Source organism: Macaca thibetana, chromosome 2 (assembly GCF_024542745.1).
Source record: "Macaca thibetana thibetana isolate TM-01 chromosome 2, ASM2454274v1, whole genome shotgun sequence".
Lineage (NCBI taxonomy): Eukaryota > Metazoa > Chordata > Mammalia > Primates > Cercopithecidae > Macaca > Macaca thibetana.
Genome location: NC_065579.1, coordinates 102,151,590 through 102,173,758, shown reverse-complemented (window position 1 = coordinate 102,173,758; position 22,169 = coordinate 102,151,590). Strand labels below are relative to the sequence as shown.

Sequence of the window (22,169 nt, the reverse complement as noted above, 5' to 3'; positions counted from 1 at the left end):
TATATCCTGTGGCTAAATGTTCCCATCCCTGACCTTGTACATCTTTGGGTTTTTTAGAGCATACTGGGTCTGCCACGTGGTAGGCACCCAGTAAAAAAATTAATGACTAAATGACAGAACTCTCTGTAAGAATCATGTATTTTTACACGTAATTTAGCAAGCTCCTATCTTACGGTGCAAACCATACAGCGTTGACTCTGTTTGATGCTTTAAGAATCCTACTTTCCCTCAAAGGAAGTGTGAGAGACAGAGCAAGCAGCAAGCTACCCCAAACCATATAGAACTGGGGAGCATGAATGTTTATCATCTCTCTCATATTCTATCTCCCCGACTTTTCTTTTTTTAAATTTTGTTCTGTTTGTATTATTTATTTTGAGATGGGATTTCACTCTGTCACCCAGGCTGTAGCTCACTGGTGCAACCACGGCTCACCACAGACTCAACCTCCCCAGGCTCAAGTGATCCTCCCACCTCAGCCTTCTGAGTAGCTGGGACTACAGGCATGTGCCACCATACCTGGCTAATTTTTCCATTTTTTTGAAAATAAGGGTTTGTTTGTTTGTTTGTTTTAACAAAAAACAGGCTGTGTTTTCTGTTTTTAAAGATAGAGGTCTCACTATGTTGCCCAGACAGGAGTGCAGTGACTATTCACAGTCGCCATATCATAGTGCACTGCAGCCTTGAACCCCTGGGCTCAAGATCCTCCCACCTCAGCCTCTCAGGTAGCTGTGGTGTGTGCCACCTTTCCAGGCTCCCGTGGTTTTCTGAAGAAGCCTCAACAAGTTTCCAAGTGTTACCTTCTGCTTGTTCACACTTCCTGATGCAGTGGTCTCCCCTAATCCTGAAATTTCTTACAAAAAGAGGGTGGTATAGCTGCCTCAGAGCCAAGAAAATGAACATTCTTTCAAGGCCTGGGCTTTTATGCGGCTGTCTGTGACAACTGAAGTGTCTTAAGGGAGTGATGTGTTAGTGCACTCAGGAACTGGTTGAAAATGCAGATTTTCAGGAACCAGCAATCTTTATTTTAACAAGCCTCCAGGGTGATTAAGATAATAAGATAAATTTCGAGAAGGCCTCTTCAGAAAGTGTAACTCTTGTTTAGCCTGAACAGCTTTGGTTTTTTTTCTTTTTTCTTTTTTCTTTTTTTTTTTTGAGACAGAGTCTCACTGCAACCTCAGCCTCCCAGGTTCAAGCGATTTTTCTGCCTCAGCCTCCCAGATAGCTGGGAATACAGGCACATGGCACTACGCCTGACTAATTTTTTTGTATTTTTAGTAGAGACGGGGTTTCACTGTATTAGCCAAGATGGTCTCAATCTCCTGACCTCATGATCCACCCGCCTTGGCCTCCCAAAGTGCTGGGATTACAGGCATGAGCCACCGCGCCCGGCCCTGCTTTTTTTTCATGTACAAAAGCACAAAGAGTTTACCTGATGTTTTGAGTGCTTTTATTCATGCCAGCTCCTGAGTCAAGAGTTTGTTTCTTCTCTCAGGATAACAATTGTTTATCTTGTCCCATTCAGACAGTTTTGAAATGCAGTTTTCTTCGTCATGTCTACATGAGGTGAAAAATTCCTTGTTGGTTTTTTTTAAGCTGCTTAATGGCTCTGTCTTTTTAAAAAGTAACTTAAAATGAATGTTATATAAATATATATTGAAAATTTAGTTTTCTCTGTACTTTCACCTCTTAGAGTGTTTGTTATACAGTTGAGCATTAGTTGCCCTTTTTGTTTCATACATTTGTTGGCTATCTGATGTACGTAACCAAATCTTAGAGAAGGGATCATTTATTATTAACTCATAACAAATGAATTAGTGTATATTGATTCTCTACCATGTGCAGTCACATGTGATCTCAATTTACTTACTATTGACAACTCATCTATCTTCATCATAGGATAATAAGAAATACTGGCCGGGCACAGTGGCTCATGCCTGTAATCCCAACGCTTTGGGAGGCCGAGGTGGGCAGATCACTTGAGATCAGGAATTTGAGACCAGCCTGGCCAACATGGAGAAACCCTGTCTCTACAAAAAAAAATACAAAAATTAGCCAGGCATGGTGGCGGGCACCTGTAATCCCAGCTACTTAAGAGACTGAGGCAGGAGAATCGCTTGAACCTGGGAGGTGGAGGTTGCAGTGAACCAGGATGGCACCACTGCCCTCCAGTGCAACAGAGCCTTGGCAACAGAGCAAGACTCCGTCTCAAAAAAAAAAAAAAAGAAGAGAAATATTAATCTTTCTAGTTGCATTCACCAGGAATGAGTTTTGGATTTCTTCTATATTCCAGATCCCTTTAAGATGTACCATGATGATGACCTGGCAGATTTGGTCTTTCCCTCCAGTGCAACAGCTGATACTTCAATATTTGCAGGACAAAATGATCCCTTGAAAGGCAGTTACGGTATGGCTTCTCCAAATGGATTTATTCTGTAGGGAAGGAAAAAAATTTTTTTCTTTACTCATCTTTGGTTTACTGACTAGGGCTCTATGACAAAAGATTGATTAGCAAGAAAAAAGAGACCAAAGTTTAACATGTGAATTTCATATGTATATGAGAGGTACCTAGAGCATGAGTAACTCTGCAAGAGGTGGCTTTAGAATTCCACCTTATATAGCTTCTTCAATAAAGAATGACAAATTTTTTTTGAGAAGTGAGAAGATGAAGGAAAAAAGACTTTTGATTCTGTAGAGGGGCCGCAAATTGTGGGAGACAAGTAAATAGTAGGTAAAAGCTAGTTAGTAAAGGTTGCTGTGTAGATTCCTATGGTGCCATCTCCAGGCTAATAATAGCCTTCAGCTTAAAAAAGTCCTTATGCCAAAGTAGCGTATTTTGGGGTGGTTTATTCTGGTCTGCTTTAGTTGTTTAATGCCAAACAATCAACGTGGCCTTTCACACATCACCTTTTAAGTTAACCACTAAGAAAAGTTAGATTTAGGGGCTCTGGGTATGACAAGGCTCTCTTTGGATTAATCAAAGGAGACAATTCACAGATTCACAGTTGGGCTGTGATCTCTCCTTTTTTTTGAGACAGTGTCTGACTCTGTCACGCAGGTTGGAGTGCGGTGATGCAATCATGGCCCACTGCAGACTTGGCCTCCTGGTCAGGTGATCCTCCTACCTCAATCTCCTGAGTAGCTGGGATTACAGGTGTGTACCACTATGCCTGGCCAATTTTTTGTAGAGAGGGGGTTTTGCCACGTTGCCCAGGCTGGTCTTGAACTCCTGGGCTCAAGTGATCCACCTGCTTTAGCCTCCCAAAGTGCTGGGATTACAGGCGTGAGCCTTTGCACCCAGCCACATTTGTCTACTTCTTCATTTACAGCTGGACACCGTGGCTTATACCTGTAACCCCAGCCCTTTGGGAAGCTGAGGCGAGAGAATTGCTTGAGCCCAGGAATTTGAAACCAATCTGGGCAACATAGGGAGATCCTGTCCTACAAAAAATTTTAAAATTCAGCCAGACATGGTGGCACATACCTGTAGTCTCACCTACTCAGAAGGTTGAGGTGGAAGGATTGTTTGAGCCCAGAAGGTCGAGGCTGCATTAAGCCGTGATCATGCCACTGTACCCCAGCCTGGACAACAGAGTTGAGACCTTGTCTTTAAAAAAAAAAAAAATCTGGGTGCAGTGGCACACGCCTGTAATCCCAGCACTTTGGGAGGCCAAGGCAGGTGGATCACTTGAGTCCAGGAGTTGGAGACCAGCCTGGCCAAAATGGTGAAATCCCGTCTCTACTGAAAATATAAAAATTAGGCTGGGCATAGTGGCTCATGCCTGTAATCCCAGCACTTTGGGAGGCAGAGACGGGTAGATCACCTGAGGTCAGGAGTTTGAGACCAGCCTGGCCAACATGGTGAAACCCCATCTCTACTAAAAATAGAAAAATTAGGCCAGGTGTGGTGGCTCATGCCTGTAATCCCAGCACTCTGGAAGGTGGAAGTGGGCAGATCACCTGAGGTCAGGAGTTCGAGACCAACCTGGCCAACATGGTGAAACACTGTCTCTACTAAAAATACAAAAATTAGCTGGACGTAGTGGCGGACACCTATAATTCCAGCTACTCTGGAGGCTGAGGTAGAAGAATCACTTGAACCCAGGAGGCGGAGGTTGCAGTGAGCTGAGATTGTGCCATTATACTCCAGCCTGGGCAATGAGTGAGACTGCATCTCAAAAATAAATAAATATAAGAAAAATAAGAAAATTAGCTGGGCATGGTGGGCATGCCTATAATCCTAGCTACTCGGGAGGCTAAGGCAGGAGAATCACTTGAACCTGGGAGGTGGAGGTTGTAGTGAGCTGAGATCATGCCACTGCTGCAGCCTGGGCAACAGAGTGAGACTCCATCTCAAAAACAACAACAAAAACCTATTACAAAGTATTTTAATAAAATTGTCTTCTAATGTTGGAAAGGGAAGTGTTAATCTCATTTTGCAGATGAAGAAATTAAGACGCACAATTTTTTACTATAGTATATTATGTTGGTTATGGTGTTGAAATTAGAGTTGAATCATTAATATTTTGAATCTTTATATTACCCTGTAGAAGGTAGCCAATGAATGTTGATTAATGGCACTACTGGGATATACTATACCACCTACTAACAACTAGCTAAAACCTGAAGAATATCAGCATTGTTTCCTTTAAAACTTGTTTGCATTGTTGGCCAGGCACGGTGGCTCACACCTGTAATCTCAGCACTTTGGGAGGCCAAGGCGAGTGGATCACAAGGTCAGGAGTTTGAGACCAATGTGGCCAACATAGTGACACCCCGTCTCTATTAAAAATACAAAAAAAATTAGCCAGGTGTGGTGGTGTGTGCTTGTAATCCCAGCTACTTGAGAGGCTGAGGCAGGAGAATGGTGTGAACCCGGGAGGCGGAGGTTGCAGCGAGCCGAGATCGTGCCATTGCACTCCAGCCCAGGCGACAGTGTGAGACTCCGTCTTAAAAAAAGAAAAAAACTTTTTTTGCATTGTTTTTTATTAGTCTGTGTCTGCCTGGCAATATATGCTGCTGATTTTAAATATCAGATACCTTTTGTTTCTAGTGTTTACTAAGTTTCCAGATGTGTTTGTGTTTTAATATTAGGTATGTCTCCTTGCAACACAGCTGTTGTACCTCAGGGGTGGTCTGTGGAAGCCTTAAACTCTCCACACTCAGAGTCCTTTGTTTCCCCGGAGGCTGTTGCAGAACCTCCTCAGCCAACAGCAGGTAAAATATTAGAGACTCCCTTTATCAGTTGATGGTTGCAGTATTGGTAATCAATATAAATCATCAGGTGTATTTTTTAGCAGCTTACAGCAGGTATATAAATTTCAGAACTGTCACATATGTTTTGCTTATATTAGTGATATCACCACTGGAGGAATTAAATTGTTAAACTATAACACTTAGGGTTAATGGGCAAATAAATATATATATATTTTAACATATATATATTTTTAAACATATGTGTATATATATTTTGTTTCATCACATTTTCATTGTATTAGGTATCAGAATTTCTTTTTAATTCAGTACAGATTTTTGGCCTGGTGTGGTGGTTCACACCTGTAATCCCAGCACTTTGGGAAGCTGAGGCAGGCAGATCACTTGAGGTCAGGAGTTCTAGACCAGCCTGGCCAACATGGTGAAACCCCATTTCTACAAAAAATACAAAAATTGGGCCGGGCATGGTGGCTCACGCCTGTAATCCCAACAATTTGGGAGGCCAAGGTGGGCAGATCACCTGAGGTCAGGAGTTCGAGACCAGCCTGGCCAACATGGTGAAATCCCATCTCTACTAAAAATACAAAAAATTAGCTGGGCGTGGTAGCAGATGCCTGTAATCCCAGCTACTAGGGAGACTGAGGCAGGAGAATCACTTGAAACCGGAAGGCGGAGGTTGCAGTGAGCCAAGATCGTGCCACTGCACTCCAGCCTGGGTGAAAGAGCTAAATAAATCAATAAATAAGCTCGGCGTGGTGGTGTGTACCTGTAATCCCAGCTACTAGGGAGGCTGAGACAGGAGAATCGCTTGAACCCAGGAGCCAAGATCATGCTACTGCACTCCAGCCTGGGCAACAGAGTGAGACCCCATCTTAAAAAAACAAAAAAATTCAGTACAGATTTAGAACTCGAGGGTGTTTCTTGATAAGAAGCATGACTGACCTGCTGTCCCACAGATGTTGTAATACTAATTCTGTGCCTATGTTATTTTTTGAAGCCTGTGTTTTCTCTCTTCTTTGCCTTTTCTCCTCCACTACTTGTCCTCCCAGTATTTTACATCTTATTCTTCCAAGTGTTGCGACTGTCAGAGATTAGGCAGAATATGTTACTTGACGTTAGCTTCTTTTTTTTCATTTATTTATTTATTTATTTTGAGACGGATTCTTGCCTTGTCCCCCAGGCTGGACTGCAATGCTGCGATCTTGGCTCACTGCAAACTCCGCCTTCCGGGTTCTAGCAATTCTCCTGCCTCAGCCTCCTAAGTAGCTGGGATTACAGGCGCCTGCCACCACATCCGGCTAATTTCTGTATTTTTAGTAGAGACAGGATTTTACCATGTTTGTCAGGCTGGTCTCGAACTCCTGACCTCAGATGATCCATCCACCTCGACCTCCCAAAGTTCTGGGATTACAGGCGTGAGCCACTGCACCCGACCTAACATTAACTTCTTGGTTATGTGTACAGTCTTATGGTCACAAAAGCCAAATACTTTTATGTCTGAAGAAAGTAAGCATTTTTAATGCAAAGGTATGAGTAGACAATGATATGTCCTAAATTTTCAATTTATTTCCCTTAGAGCTAGCCAAGGAGATAGAAATGGCATCAGAAGAAGAGAGGCCACCAGCACAAGCGTTGGAAATAATGATGGGACTGAAGACTACTGACATGGCACTATCTAAAGAAACAGAGATGGCTCTCGCCAAGGACATGGCACTAGCCACAAAAACAGAGGTGGCATTGGCTAAAGATATGGAATCACCCACCAAATTAGATGTGACACTGGCCAAGGACATGCAGCCATCCATGGAATCAGATATGGCCCTAGTCAAGGACATGGAACTGCCCATAGAAAAAGAAGTGGCCTTGGTTAAGGATGTCAGATGGCCCACAGAAACAGATGTGTCTTCAGCCAAGAATGTGGTACTGCCCACAGAAACAGAGGTAGCTCCAGCTAAGGATGTGACACTGTTCAAAGAAACAGAGAGGGCATCTCCTATAAAAATGGACTTGGCCCCTTCCAAGGACATGGGACCACCCAAAGAAAACGAGATAGACCCAGCCAAGGGTTTGGTATTACTCTCAGAAATAGAGGTGGCACAAGCTAACGACATTATATCATCCACAGAAATATCCTCTGCTGAAAAGGTGGCTTTGTCCTCAGAAACAGAGGTAGCCCTGGCCAGGGACATGGCCCTGCCCCCGGAAACCAACGTGATCTTGACCAAGGATAAAGCACTGCCTTTGGAAGCAGAGGTGGCCCTAGTCAAGGACATGGCTCAACTCCCAGAAACAGAAATGGCCCTGGGCAAGGATGTGGCTCCATACACAGTAAAAGAAGTGGGCTCATTGAAGGACATGTCTCCACTGTCAGAAACAGAAATGGCTCTGGGCAAGGATTTGACTCCACCTCCAGAAACAGAAGTAGCTCTCATCAAGAACGTATGTCTGCCTCCAGAAATGGAGGTGGTCCCGACTAAGGATCAGGTCCCAGCCCTCAAAACAGAAGCACCCCTGGCTAAGGATGGGATTCTGACCCTAGCCAACAATGTGACTCCAGCCAAAGATGTTCCACCACTCTCAGAAACAGAGGCAACACCAGTTCCAATTAAAGACATGGAAATTGCACAAACACAAAAAGGAATAAGTGAGGATTCCCATTTAGAATCTCTGCAGGATGTGGGGCAGTCAGCTGCACCTACTTTCATGATTTCACCAGGTATGTGCTTGTGCTTATTCTCATTATTTCTCTCTACCAGGGTGTAGTCCTGAGAAGACTAAGGACAAACATCATGCCAGGTAAAGTACAGACCATCACGCTGTACTTTGCAAGTTTATTCATACTCCTGCTCTCCTAGACAGCTCTTTCCCACCTTTACCTTCCTCCCACCTCCAACACCTTGTCTATGTTCATTCTCTGCTGATTGTCCTGTTTTTCTTCCAGATAATTCAAGCAATAAAATAGAACATCCACAAATTTCTATTCCATTATCTACCCAACTATTTGTGTCTGTATCCATGGACTCTGCTTATGAAAATTCTCCTGTTTTTATAAGTAAACTGTTCCTGCTCCTAATTAAGACCAACCTCTCCTCATTTTGCACTAGGTTCCATCTCCTCTTTCCTACTTGATATATTGCCCCACGTATTCTCCCCTTTTTTGCCCCTCACACCAATTTAAATCCTTTTCCATTGGATCATTCCCACCAATTTAATAAATGTTTGTTATTTTTCCTATCTTAAAAAATGAAACATCAGCCGGGCGCCGTGGCTCACACCTGTAATTCCAGCACTTTGGGCAGCCAAGGTGGGCGGATCACCTGAGGTTGGGAGTTCAAGACCAGCCTGACCATCATGGAGAAACCCTGTCTCCACTAAAAATACAAAATTAGCCGGGCATGGTGGCACATGCCTGTAATCCCAGCTACTTGGGAGGCTGAGGCAGGAGAATCACTTGAATCTGGCAGGCGGAGGTTGTAGTGAGCTGAGATCACGCCATTGCACTCCAGCCTCGGCAACAAAGAGCTAAAAGCTCCATCTCCAAAAAAAAAAAAGTAACATAACAAGACAAACCCTCCCAACTTCAGCTTCCAACTACCACTTCACTCCTTTGCTGCCCCTTTTAGGAGAACTCCTCAGAAACTAATCCCATATCCAATTTCTGGCAGGTGGAAAATGGCTGAAATCATGCTTCTCTGAAACGTGTGTGCTTTTTGTTATTATCTTTAGAAACCGTCACAGGCATGGGGGAAAAGTGCAGCTTGCCAGCCAATGAGGATTCTGTGTTAGAAAAACTAGAGGAAAAGAAACCATGCAACAGTCAACCTTCTGAGCTTTCTTCAGAGACCTCAGGTAAGTTAGAAAAACAAATTAGGGGCGATAGACTAGTGATGGTAGACATTGTCTCTAGTTTTCTGTTGTATGGTGGTAATCACAGTATAGTTTATGAAGTCAATTCTCTTAGACAGATTTTATCTGGTTTAGACAGAATGTCAGCTTGTTATATATTTAAAAATTATTACTACAGCAAATCAGGATACCTAAATTTTTTTTTCTCCACTTTTTTTTTTTTTTTTTGAGACAGAATCTCACTCTGTCGCCCAAGCTGGCGTGCAGTGGCGTGATCTTGGCTCACTGCAACCTCCACCTACTGGGTTCAAGTGATTCTCCTGCCTCAGCCTCCTGAGTAGCTGGGATTACAGGTGCCTGCCACCACGCCCAGCTAATTTTTAGCAGAGATGGGGTTTCACCATGTTAGCCAGGCTGGTCTCGAACTCCTGACCTCTGGTGATGCGCCCACCTCGGCCTCCCAAAGTGTTGGGATTACAGGTGTGAGCCACCATGCCTGGCCTTCTCCACTGTTTACATAGTGAAGAAAGGACACCCAAATTTTGATCTGGTTCAGCTGTTCACTATTCTATCCTGTGTGGTCTTAGGCAAGTTACAAAACTTGCCTATATCTCAGTTTACTAAGCATAACATAAATTAATTGGTCAAATGTCCTGTAAAGCCTTACTAGCTACAGTGTTCCGTGGCCCAACAGCGTCTGCATTGCCTGAGAGGCTGGTAGAAATGCAGAATCTTGGGCTCTACCTTAGGCCTTTGTAATTATCATCTGCATTTTAATTAGATCCCCAGATAATTCTGATTTTCATTAAACTTTGAGAGGCGCTGCTTTAAGATACTTTCCCATTTAAAGTTTGATTATTCAGTGAATTTTAAGATTAACTGTTTTTGATAACCCAGAAGCATATGTATATGGTTATCAACTTGGTTTTCTGTTTACTTTTCTGTGACTGTGATTGGAATGTGGACATCCTGAGGGCAGGGGCCATGACTTATTTCACTTAGAATCTCTATTGCTTTGCACACTACATAACACAAGACTGGAGCTTAAATGTTTGATTTTTTTTTTAATGTTGTTTTACTGACTCAACAAATCAGTAAAGATTTATCAAGTGCTTATGGTATACAGAATACACCATGTTAAGTCACATATTTAAGTCCCACTCCTTGCCCCTGAATTATTACATTATAACCTGAATAAAGAGATAAGTTCTCAGGCATGGACTCTGAAACCCAAGATTTACATAATAATTGAATAAAATAGTATAAAAGATGGCACTGAATAGCTGCTGATTAATTGCTGAATTAAATGTTATAAATACTGTGGGGTACTATAGCCTAGCAATTTTTTGAGCAATGCAATAATTAACCTGATATATTAAATAAAGGCTAGGATTTAGAAGATATTAGAGGGGTAAGGACAAGAATGAAATGTACTATTTACATATTATAATATTCTTGGAAATCAGTTTATTGGGTCAGACTTGACAGGAGCTGGCATAGACCTGCTCTTAATGAGACTCTTGCCAGGATCTTAGATCCATATTATATGAACTTGGAGGAAGGTTAGACCAGATCACCTGCTGAAACTCTTCCAAAGATACTCACCTTAATTGTTAAAATTAATTATCCTACTTAATGTTATATATATTTCTCTGTCTTTTGGGAAGTATATTTAGGAGCAGAATGTTGAAATTTAACATATTTGTCTTTCAAAGTAGACAATGATGGAATGATGAGAATTTTTCTCTGACCAAAAGGTGGATTCAATATATTTTGTGTGTGTGTGCGTGAAGTGACTTAAGTCTGGCCTTCTGATCTAGTTCCCAGAATCTATCGGGTTTTTTTGGACAAGTATTAGTTTAATATTGGTGACCAAGTCTTAGAATTATAAATTTTGTCCAAAATCATGTATATTTAACCAAAGCAATTAAAAAATTTCACCAAAAAGAGGCAAGCACTAATAATGACCAATATAAATCAGATGAGATTTACAGGCAGTAAGTGCTTATTTTAGAGGTTAAAATATTTGAAATATTTCATTTTTAAAAGTTAAATCCTGCTACTTCTGAAATGTCAAATATTTTATAAATGTTTGAAAACAGTCTTTACCTGAGATGATGATCTGTTAAATATTTTTGCTAGTGCCAGTTAAAAGTGAGAAATGTTTTAGAAAAAAACTGTTTTCCTGAGCAAATTATAGTAAGTAGTATATGGATTAGTGAAAATAGCCTCCTTAAATTAGTCATTATATGGTCTGGATTTTTTTTTTTTTTTTAAGAAACAATAACAAAGAGTTTTTTGTTTGGAATTTTAGCCAACTTCATGTATTGCGGTACCCCTCCCACACAAGCCAAACAAGTTTGCAGACCCAGTGACCGCAGGTCAGCCCGGCCCAAGCCTGCCAGGGTCCCTCCTGAGCTGCTGGGAGGCTCTCCTCCATGGAAGACTCTTGATCACAGGCTGGGCCACTGCTCTTTGTCTGAGTCAGGTTGGGTCTCTGGTTCATCCTCCTGTGGTGGGCCTGGGAACCAAAGAAAAAGTATTCATGTTGACTCACTTGAACCCCAGAGGGATCTTGGCAGGGAGGCCTGGGATATAGAAAGCACACCAATAATGATGAAGAAAAAGAAGAAGAAACCAAAGCAAAAGAGATATTCTCAACCCCGGGCTGGAGGACCTTGGGATGATGACAATGCAGATAAACCTAAAGGTCATCCCTTTGCAGCTGACACACAAAAATCAGGTGTTCTCCCCAGCCAGCCTACCACTATGGGTACAGAATATGGACTTGTATCTGGAGAAAACTTGAAAAGGGAATGTGTAGTTAACTCCAGTGCAGCCAGATTAGTAACTGAGAACTTTGTCTCAGAGAGTCTCAGAATTCCTTTATATCCTTTAGAAGAAACCCCCAAAACTGCAGTAAGTTATCAGTCTAAGCTGAGAGTAGAGGAAGAGAGCAAAGGTAACAAGTCAGTACCACAAGGCCAAGACAAGAAATTGCTGAAGCAACATGAACACAGACCACAGCCTGCACCCCACCTGAAGACTCCTATAGATAAAAGCCAGTCAGTAGGCCCTCTCAATCTGAAAGGACCCCTAGCAGACGTTTCTGCATACAATGTAGAAACTCCTTTGGATATCAGACTCAAAGAGGGTTGCTCTCCTATCTTGGACCAAGAGGTTATGGGTGTAGTTTCAAAACCCACAGCAGCAAAAGAAATACCAAATTTGATACCCACTTTGATAGCAAGTAATCCATTAGAATGTAATCTAAAAGAAGGGAATAATGAAAGTAAAATGACTAAACTGCAGAATGTCAAACTGAAGGAGTTTCCTGAAGGAGCTGAAGAGGATAAAGAACTAAAAAAGGAAGCTTTTCCCAACCAAAGACAAGAGATCAGCGTCTTTACTTCTGAGCAGCTGCAGGGCCAACTGTTGGTACAGGTCCCTGGGGTAGAGAATGAACCATTTAAGAGAATGGCAGGTGATGGCAAAAGCAGGAAGGGAAGGGGAAGTTCTGGGAAAATGAGAACAGACTCTGGGAAGGTAAAAGCAAAATCTGAGATGCCATTTCCTCTGGACAGTCAGAAGGACGGAAGGGCTGTTCTCATACCGAGTGAACCAGTCTCTAAAACTGAAGGAATGACTACTCAGGATAAGAGTGAGGAGCTGGGGCTGAATTCTTCAAAGCAACCAGGCACTAAGGCTGATCTCACGGAGGCACTGGTGATGGGGGAGCCTAAAGAGATGACTCAGCCTAAGATGGCAGGCACCATGCAGGCATTAATTCCTTTGGAAAGTGGATCAGGCATCACTCAGACTTCTGGTGTTAGGACAGAAACAGGAGATGTAGTCAAAGATATGGGTGTCAGTAACCAGAGCAAGGAAGGAAAGTGTCCATGGAAGGATCATGAGGCAGCTCCCTGGATCTCTGAAAAGCCTAAAAAGAGAGGCAATGAAGGCAAAAGCAAAAAGTTTAAAAATAGTTATTCCACACAGCCTGCTAGAATGGAGAGGAAGGAAGAAATCCTCAACCCACCTTTTGAAGGGAAGGATGGAGATGCTGGTAGTATTCCCCATAAAAGCAAGGAAATTGGATTTACTTTCCCCAAAATGCATGATTCTTTGTTCTCACATACACCAGATACACCCACAGTGGAAGTAGTTGACAGGAAGGGTGGAAATTTTGAGGTTAATTTTGTTGAGCTTGGGACTCTTGGGGAAAACAAAATAAGCACAGTCAAGGCTTCTGCTGTTACTGAACAACCTGCCAAGGTGACAGATGTGAGCTGCCAAGAGCAAATCCAGGGGGCAGGATTTGTTCCTTCAGTAGTATCTGAGGAGAATAAGACAGATGCAGCCAATAGATACACTTCAGTGGCTGACAAACCAAGTAAAAGGATTAATGATGGAAAAAGTAAAAAGGTTAAAAATAGTTCTCCTGAGAAGCACATTCTGGAGAATAAGATAGATGCAACAAAAATACATGTTCCCATGGAAACCACAGGGGACCAGGGAATTGAAGGAATGGCCTATATGGACGAAAATAGAAATATTACATTTACCTGTCCCAGAACACCATCAGAGCTGATAAATAAATCATCTCCTCTAAAAGTTCTGGAATCAGCAGCCTGTGAAAAACTGCCCACTCCTACTCCTCAAGTAGTAAAGGAAGGTGATTCCTTTCCAGATACCTTGGCAAAAAATGGGCAAGAGATAGCCCCAGCCCAGATTTCCAAATCATTAATGGTAGATAACTACACCAAAGATGGAGTCCCAGATCAAGAAAGACCCAATGCTCCCTCTGCTGTTGTGCCCTCTACAAGCACAGGAGGAGTTGCTCTACCTATTACAGCAGCCATAGAAACAGTTAACAGTCATGGAGATCACTCTCTTAAAAATAAAGCTGAGCTTGCTGATTCCATGAAAAATGAAGCAGGGATTGCTGAAGGGCATGTGGTAGGAGAATCTGAGTCAGTGGACAATGGTGTGTCTAAGCATTCAGTAGAGAAAGTCACAGAGCTAGCAAAAGGTCACCTCCTTCCTGGAGTGCCAGTAGAAGACCAGAGCCTACCAGGAGAGGCCAGAGCCCTAGAAGCATATGCAGATAGAGGTAATTTCCTAGCACATCCAGTGAACGAAGAGAAAGAGACTAAAGAAGGGTCTGCTCCAGTTCAGATTCCTGACTTACTGGGAGACAAAGCACAAAAACTCAGTTTTTGTCAGGACCAAAATGCTCAAGATAGAAATTCCAAAGGTTCAGATAGTTTGAATAAGAAGGTAGATCTGACTCTTTTGTCTCCAAAAAGTGAAAATGATAAATTGAAAGAAATTAGTCTGGCTTGTAAAATCACGGAATTGGAAAGTGTTTCCTTGCCAACACCAGAAATCCAGTCAGATTTCTTACATAGCAAAGTCGAAGCTCCTCCTTCAGAGGTGGCGGATAAGTTAGTAATAATGACTGCTTCCGAGGGTGTTCAACTCCCAGAACCCAAAGATAAGATTTTGGAGACACCTCAGAAAATGACAGAAAAATCTGAATCAAAGACACCAGGAGAAGGGAAAAAGGAAGATAAAAGCAGAATGGCAGAACCAATGAAAGGCTACATGAGACCCACCAAGTCCCGAGGACTTACTCCACTTTTGCCAAAGTCTACAATCCAGGAACGAGAGAGATACAAGCAACTGAAGTCCACTGGTATGAATCTGCCATGGGGAAATGTGTGTGCTTGTGGCTTTTGAGTCAGCATCAAAAAGGCAAAGAGCTTGTGCCTTGGCTCCATCCCGACTCTAATCATCCTTGTTAATCATTGGTTTGTTGGCATGAAACCAGTAACTGCTACTGCGTGTTTTCTGCAGCCAATGTGTTCCTTGTGTCCTGCTTGAGGAGGCTGGTAACTTGGTTGCATGCCTTTTTTACCCAGCACTGAACATTGAATTTTAGGGAAAGTTGAATTTTCAATGAATTGTCTAACAAAAGACCTATCGTCATCCATTTCTTAATTTTTTTAAAATTGTGCCTCCTATGAATCAAGTTTACAGCTAAATTTTAATCATTACTTGGTGTAAGGATTCACAGGAGGAAAGAAAGTATTTAATGTCTAGCTATGTGCATGAGATTTTTTTTCAGTGTATATGTAGCTTGTGCTGGTGGGACTAAATATCCAAATTGTTTTTAGGTTAAATGAAATCAGTCCACCTCCTTATGAGGAAATGGTGGCCTCAAACCAGCATTGGTAGGCACAGATTTATTTGTGTTTCTAGTAATGGGAAATGATCTCTCAATGATACAGATACATTTTTTGACCAGTTTGTTGCTTATATCCATTGCCCCACAGTTGCATGTGGGTTTGAGTTTTGGGCATAGTCTGTGTCCATCAAACGTAGTCCATAAAACTTGCCCATGTTGCGTTCCTCTTAATTTTACTCTTTTTTGGCTCTACTCAGTCAAGTAGTTGGAATGAGATTAAGAAGATGATTCCTTTAAGATTTAGAAATGGTAGCCCCGTTTCCCCCCACCCCCAATTCCCCAAAAAAGTATACATTTAATTGTGGCTTTCCTGAATCTAGCTTTCAAAAAATGTTTCCTTGTCTTTGAGATTTTTCACAGCCTACAAGTGACACTATTTCTTAATCACTGTTTCCCAGCTTGCATGATGTAGCTACTAACTCCAGAATTAAAAAAAAAAAAAACACCAATTGGTTTTAGTAGCCAGTCAGGCTTTTGGAGGTTTCATCATGGGATTGTGTTCTGCATGGTATGGACTTGTTCTTTTGGGTAAAGCTTGCTCTATGCATGAGTATGTACCCACTAAGGAGTACTGCTGTGTGAGTAAAGAATGCTAAAGGTTGTTATTTGCATAAAACATTCTCATCTTCTCTGTTTTTATCTTCTATTAGCTACCATATTACAAGGCAGAAAATGAAATAGTGTGTAGAGGGCTTTCCAGCATTCATTGAGATTTCCAGTGTTCTATCCATTTCTTTCGTTTTGGTTTCTAGACCCATTCTTTAGTTTCGGCAGTGATCCAAAAGTTAACATGTAATTTCTGTGAAATCCCAGCCGTCTCTTTTTGTTCAGTATTTGCAAAGAAATGAAGAAAGAGGATTTGTTGTTCTTGAGGAAGCAAAACCAGTACTGCAGAACTTTTGGGGCCCTGCCTGGGTCAGGTCAGGCTTAGAGACTGTGTTAGCAGTGGCCTTACAGAGTGGATATGGGAAGGATAATGGGTTTGGAACAAAATTTATTGTTTCTTCTGTAAATTCTACCACACCTTTCCCCTAAAGACAATGTATACTTTTTTAATAGTTAAAAAACTTTTTAAAACTAATTGTTGAATAGGTTAATACATTTACTTGATACAAAGGAGTATACAGTAAAACATAAGCTGGCCTCCCTCCATTAACCGCCTTCCAGCTTTCCTTCTCCAGAGGCTACCAGTGTTCACAATATCTTATATATCCTCCAGACAATTTGTGTATAATAAGCAATAACATATGTATTTCCTGATTTCATATAAATGAGATGTATACATACATACTGATGTGTGCTACTCTTTTTAGACTTAATTTTTAAAGAGCTCTTTTAAGACTCAGTATAAAGAAGCCAGGCACAGTGGCTCACACCTATAATCCCAGCACTTTGGGAGGCCGAGGCAGGCGGATCACCTGAGATCAGGAGTTCAAGACCAGCCTGACCAACGTGGAGAAACCCCATCTCTACTAAAAATACAAAATTAGCTGGGCGTGGTGGCGCATGCCTGTAATCCCAGCTACTTGTGAGAATGAGGCAGGAGAATCACTTGAATCCGGGAGGCGGAGGTTGCAGTGAGCCGTAATCGTGCCATTGCACTCCAGCCTGGGCAACAAGAGCAAAACTCCATCTCAAAAAAAAAAAGAATCAATATAAAGAAAGAGGCCTCGTTTTTTTTTTTAAATCTTTTTTCCTGGCAGATGTCTCTAGAGATGACTCATTCTTTTTTGATAGCTGTATACTATTTCATTACATAGGTATATACTAATTTATTATAGTAATTTTTTTTTTTTTTGAGATGGAGTTTCGCTCTGATTGCCCAGGATGGAGTGCAATGGCATGATCTCAGTTCACTGCAACCTCTGTCTCCCAGGTTCAAGCGATTTTCCTGCCTCAGCCTCACGAGTAGCTGGGATTACAGGCATGCACCACCATGCCCAGCTAATTTTGTATTTTTAATAGAGACGGGGTTTCTCCATGTTGGTCAGGCTGATCTCGAACTCCCAACCTCAGGTGATCCGCCCTCCTCAGACTCCCCAAAGTGTTGGAATTACAGGTGTTGAGCCACCGCGCCTGGCCAGTACTTCTTTACTGATGCACATTTTAGGTGTTTCCCAACTTTTTTTCATTAGAAATATGGTACATAAACTATCTTTGTATTTATAGGATGTCATACTCATGCGTGTGTGTCTGTGTAATAAAAAGGGGTTCCAGAGTAAGAATCTCTGGTTTGGAGAATATATATTCATAATTTTGATGGGTGTTTCCATATTGCTCTCTGTAGGCCTACAGAGATGTCCCTTGTAGAGAAAGGTACATCTCTACTCCTACCCTCAACATAGACAAGTACCTGTCTCCCTGCCTTTCTCTACTATTGTGATTTTTTTTTTGTTATGTATACTGATCTAATCGGTGAAAAATTATTTCACGGCATAGATTTTGTGTGTGTGGTGTTTTTTGTTTGTTTGTTTTTTTGAGACGGAGTTTCACTCTTGTTGCCAGGCTGGAGTGCAATGGCACGATCTTGGCTCACTACAACCTCCACCTCTCAGGTTCAAGCGATTCTCCTACCTCAGCCTCCCTAGCAGCCTCCCTAGTAGCTGAGTGTGCCTGCCACCACACACAGCTAATTTTTTGTATTTTTAGTAGAGCTGGGTTTCACTGTGTTGGCCAGGCTGGCCTTGAACTCCCGACCTTAGGCAATCCACTTGCCTCAGCCTCCCAAAGTGCTGGGATTACAGGCATGAACGACCGTGCCCGGCTGTGTTTAATTCTTTTTTTTTTTTAATGACTTCTTCGTGTATTATCAAGTCTATAAAAGCCAATCCATGCTCTGAAATTATGAAAATATTTTCTCTTCTCTTCTATTAATGTTTTTGCATTTTAAATTGTTGGCCAATCTAGAATTTGCTTATTTGTTTGTGGGTTTTGGGGATTTTTTTGTTTGTTTTGTTTTTTTGTTTGTTTTTTGTTTTGGTATGTTTTGTTTATAAGGTTGTGAGGCAGGGTTACTTGATCATCCCACCATCATGTTTATAATCGATCTCCCACTGAAATGCCACCTTTGTCATGCCCTAAATTTCTGCATGTATTTGGTATATTTCTGGACTTTCTTTCCTGATCCATTGATCTTTCCACCAGGTTTCCTAATATATTTTAATATCTGATAGGGCTAGCCCAACCCCTTGCCCTATTACTCTTTTTCAGAGTTGTCCTATTCTTATTTATTGTATAGTTTTGTAGAAGAAAAATTAATCCACTCAATATTTTTCTTTTTTTTTTTTTTGAGACGGAGTCTCGCTCTGCCGCCCAGGCTGGAGTGCAGTGGCCGGATCTCAGCTCACTGCAAGCTCCGCCTCCCGGGTTCCCGCCATTCTCCTGCCTCAGCCTCCCGAGTAGCTGGGACTACAGGCGCCCGCCACCACGCCCGGCTAATTTTTTTTTGTATTTTTTAGTAGAGACGGGGTTTCACCGTGTCAGCCAGGATGGTCTCGATTTCCTGACCTCGTGATCCGCCCGTCTTGGCCTCCCAAAGTGCTGGGATTACAGGCTTGAGCCACCGCGCCCGGCCTCAGTATTTTTCTTGAAGTCACTGTTTCTAGCTTATCCCAGGATGAGTTTATGTCTTGCATATCGAGTTTTTCTATCGAACAGCATAATGTGTCTTTCATGTGTTTTGTTAGCCCATCACTGGTGCTTATTTTTGTTCTTCACTTTGAATTATTCATGTTAACTGCCCTGCCCCCAAATTGCTACCAATTCTCACATATCTTGTTCTCATTCATCTTGTGGTCAAATGGTATCACCCATGGTTTCCATTGTTTGGGCAGTAAAGATATTACAAGTGGTGTTGGCCCGGCACAGTGGCTCACACCTGTAGTCCCAGCACTTTGGGAGGCTGAGGTAGGCGGATCACTTGAGACCAGGAGTTCAAGACCAGCCTGGCCAACATGGTGAAACCCCATCTCTACTAAAAATACAAACATTACCTGGGTATGGTGGTGCACGCCTGTAATCCCAGCTACTTAGGAGGCTCAGGAGAATTGCTTGAACCTAGGAGGCAGAGGTTGCAGTGAGCCAAGATTGTACCACTGCACTCCAGCCTAGGAGACAAATAAATAACATCCATCTCAAATAAATAAATAAATAAATAACAATAATAATAGCACCTACCACCTATTGAGTTGATTTTATTTGCCTGGTTATCTAGAAATAGGTAAATAGATCATACACACAAACATAAAATAATACTATTAAAGATTATCGGCTGGGTGCGGTGGCTCACACCTGTAATCCTAACACTTTGGGAGGCCGAGGTGGGTGGATCACAAGGTCAGGGATCGAGACCATCCTGGCTAACATGGTGAAACTCTGTCTGTACTAAAAATACAAAAAATTTAGCTGAGTGTGGTGGTGGGCACCTGTAGTCCCAGCTACTCGGGAGGCTGAGGCAGGAGAATGGCGTGAACCCGGGAGGCGGAGCTTGCAGTGAGCCGAGATTGCGCCACTGCACTCAAGCCTGGGCGACACGGCGAGACTCCATCTCAAAAACAAACAAAAAAAGATTATCTCTATTTTTCAGGTAAGAAAATGGAGGCTGTCAAGGTCACACAGCTGGTGAAGTGCCAGGGTTAGAATTTTAATCCAAGTCTTTATGTTTCTAAGACCCATGCTTTTCTTAGTCTTGCTTCAGGAGCTTCCAGAAGTTTCAGGTACTTAAAAAGAAGAAGGTTGACAATTACTAAATATAAAATAGACTTTTTTTTAGTATCTAGGCACTAATTAAACATTTTTCTACTTGGAGAAATGAAGATACATCATGAGAACATAAACTGTGAATCAGAGGTTAATTTAGGATTAGAATCTAGGTTTTGACTCTGTCTAGCATTTTATTTTCCAGAGAGAGTCTGTGTTTATTTACGTGTACTTTTTAACACCCAGCCTAGAGCTTTATATATACATGATGCCTAATGACATTTTTTGAATTATAAATGAATTATCTATTTGCTGATCTTACCCTGTTTGGAAGTAGGAAAAGTGAATATATTGCCAGTCTCTTCCAGCTTACTGTTTGCTCTACTGTTATTTTTTCATGCTGCTCTCAAATTTAGGGAAACTTTATCAGGTTTCTTTGCATACTATGCATGTTCTTCCAGGCAGGGAAGATTAATGTATACGTCGGGAAGTCTCAGCTCAACTTTTCAGAAAAGGACTTCTTTTTCTTTTTTTTTCTTTTTGAGACAGAGTCTCGCTGTGTTGCCCAGGCTCGTGTGCAGTGGCACGATCTCGACTCACTGCAAGCTCTGCCTCCCAGGTTCATGCCATTCTCCTGCCTCAGCCTCCCGAGTAGCTGGGACTACAGGCGCCCACCACCGTGCCAGGCTAATTTTTTGTATTTTTAGTAGAGACCGGGTTTCACCGTGTTAGCCAGGATGGTCTTGATTGCTTGACCTCGTGATCTGCCCGTCTCAGCCTCCCAAAGTGCTGGGATTACAAGCATGAGCCACTGCACCCAGCCAGAAAAGAACTTCTTATGGGATTGTGTTTTTTGTGAAGGGAAGCACAAGCTTGAAAGGATGATCCATATTAGATTCCAGTACCCGCTCCATGTTAGTTGTTCCCCTGGAAACCAAGTGGAACTGTGAGTGACAGTGTACTTGCTATGCTGCTACTGTGAATGGGACAGTTTGGGATCCCTGTAAATAGGCCCTCCCTTTGCCATAGTGAAGCCTGGTCTTCTTATAATCTGGCTTTCATTTCTTTCTTCAGTTTGCTTGAGCTCATCAACTGTCTACCAGCAGCTGGGAATGTCAGTTTATGGTGAGAAACTCTCTTGGTGTGAAACTTGAAGGAATTTATAAACCCAGAATTCTAACAGTTTCAAGGCCCTTGTACATAAATAAAATATGCTCAGCAGATGAAAAAACCATTTGTTATCTTAGAACTTGCTACTATTTTACAACTGGAGAAGTACCCATTTGGTAATGTCTTTTCTTAATTGTAGTGCCATTTGTGAAGTTCCTTTCCTCATTACTTTCACCCCACTTGCCCTCTGATTCAACTGGCTTTTTTTTTTTTTTTTTTTTTTTTTTTTTTGAGACAAAGTCTCCCTGTCGCCCAGGCAGGGATGCAGTGGCACGATCTAGGCTCACTGCAACCCCAGTTCTCCTGCCTCAGCCTCCTGAGTAGTTGGGATTACAGGCATGCGTCACCACGCCCGGCTAATTCTTGTATTTTTAGTAGAGACAGGGTTTCACCATTTTAGCCAGGCTGGTCTCGAACTCCTGACCTCGTGATCCACCCACTTCGGCCTCCCAAAGTGCTGGGACTACAGGCATGAGCCACTGCACCCGACCCCACTGGCTTTTTTTCTTACTACCATGCTAATGAAATTTATTGGGACTAGTCACACAGCTAAAAACAGCTACCATTGATTGAATCTTACTATATGCTCATTGCCATCCTAAACTCTTTTAACCTCCAAACAATACTGTGTGGTCATTACCTTGTTTGAGCTAGAACATTTAAATATTCTTTGAAATGAATCAAGCAACAATTGATTATCCTACTTTATTTTGTTTTGTTAAATTTTTTTTTTTTTTTTTTGAGACAAGGTATCACTCTGTCAGTGCAGTGGCATGATGATGGCTTACTACAGCCTCAACCTCCCAGGCTCAAACAGTCCTCCTGCCTCAGCCTCCCAAGTAGTTGGGACTACAGGTGTGCACCACCATACTTGGTGAATATATTTTGTAGAGATGGGGTCTCACTGTATTGCCCAGGCTGGTCTCAAACTCGTGGCCTCAATCTATCCTCCTTCCTTGGCCTCCCAAAGTGCTAAGATTATAGGTGTGAGGCA

General features: G+C 42.1%; 1 protein-coding gene across 44 annotated transcripts in view; it reads left to right on the top strand.

Moving 5' to 3' along the window:
- MAP4 (microtubule associated protein 4) overlaps window positions 1–22,169 on the top strand; it is a 231,400-nt gene that overhangs the window by 158,251 nt on the left and 50,980 nt on the right. For 19 of the 44 annotated variants that reach the window (XM_050780601.1, XM_050780603.1, XM_050780602.1 and 16 more), the window contains 6 exons: window positions 2,291–2,404; window positions 5,092–5,214; window positions 6,788–7,927; window positions 8,938–9,060; window positions 11,372–14,755; window positions 21,080–21,130. In XM_050780601.1, coding sequence (XP_050636558.1) covers window positions 2,291–2,404; window positions 5,092–5,214; window positions 6,788–7,927; window positions 8,938–9,060; window positions 11,372–14,755; window positions 21,080–21,130 — 4,935 coding nt within the window. The remainder of the gene's footprint in view (window positions 1–2,290; window positions 2,405–5,091; window positions 5,215–6,787; window positions 7,928–8,937; window positions 9,061–11,371; window positions 14,756–21,079; window positions 21,131–22,169) is intronic. The other 25 variants (XM_050780639.1, XM_050780636.1, XM_050780638.1 and 22 more) reach the window with 5 other exon arrangements.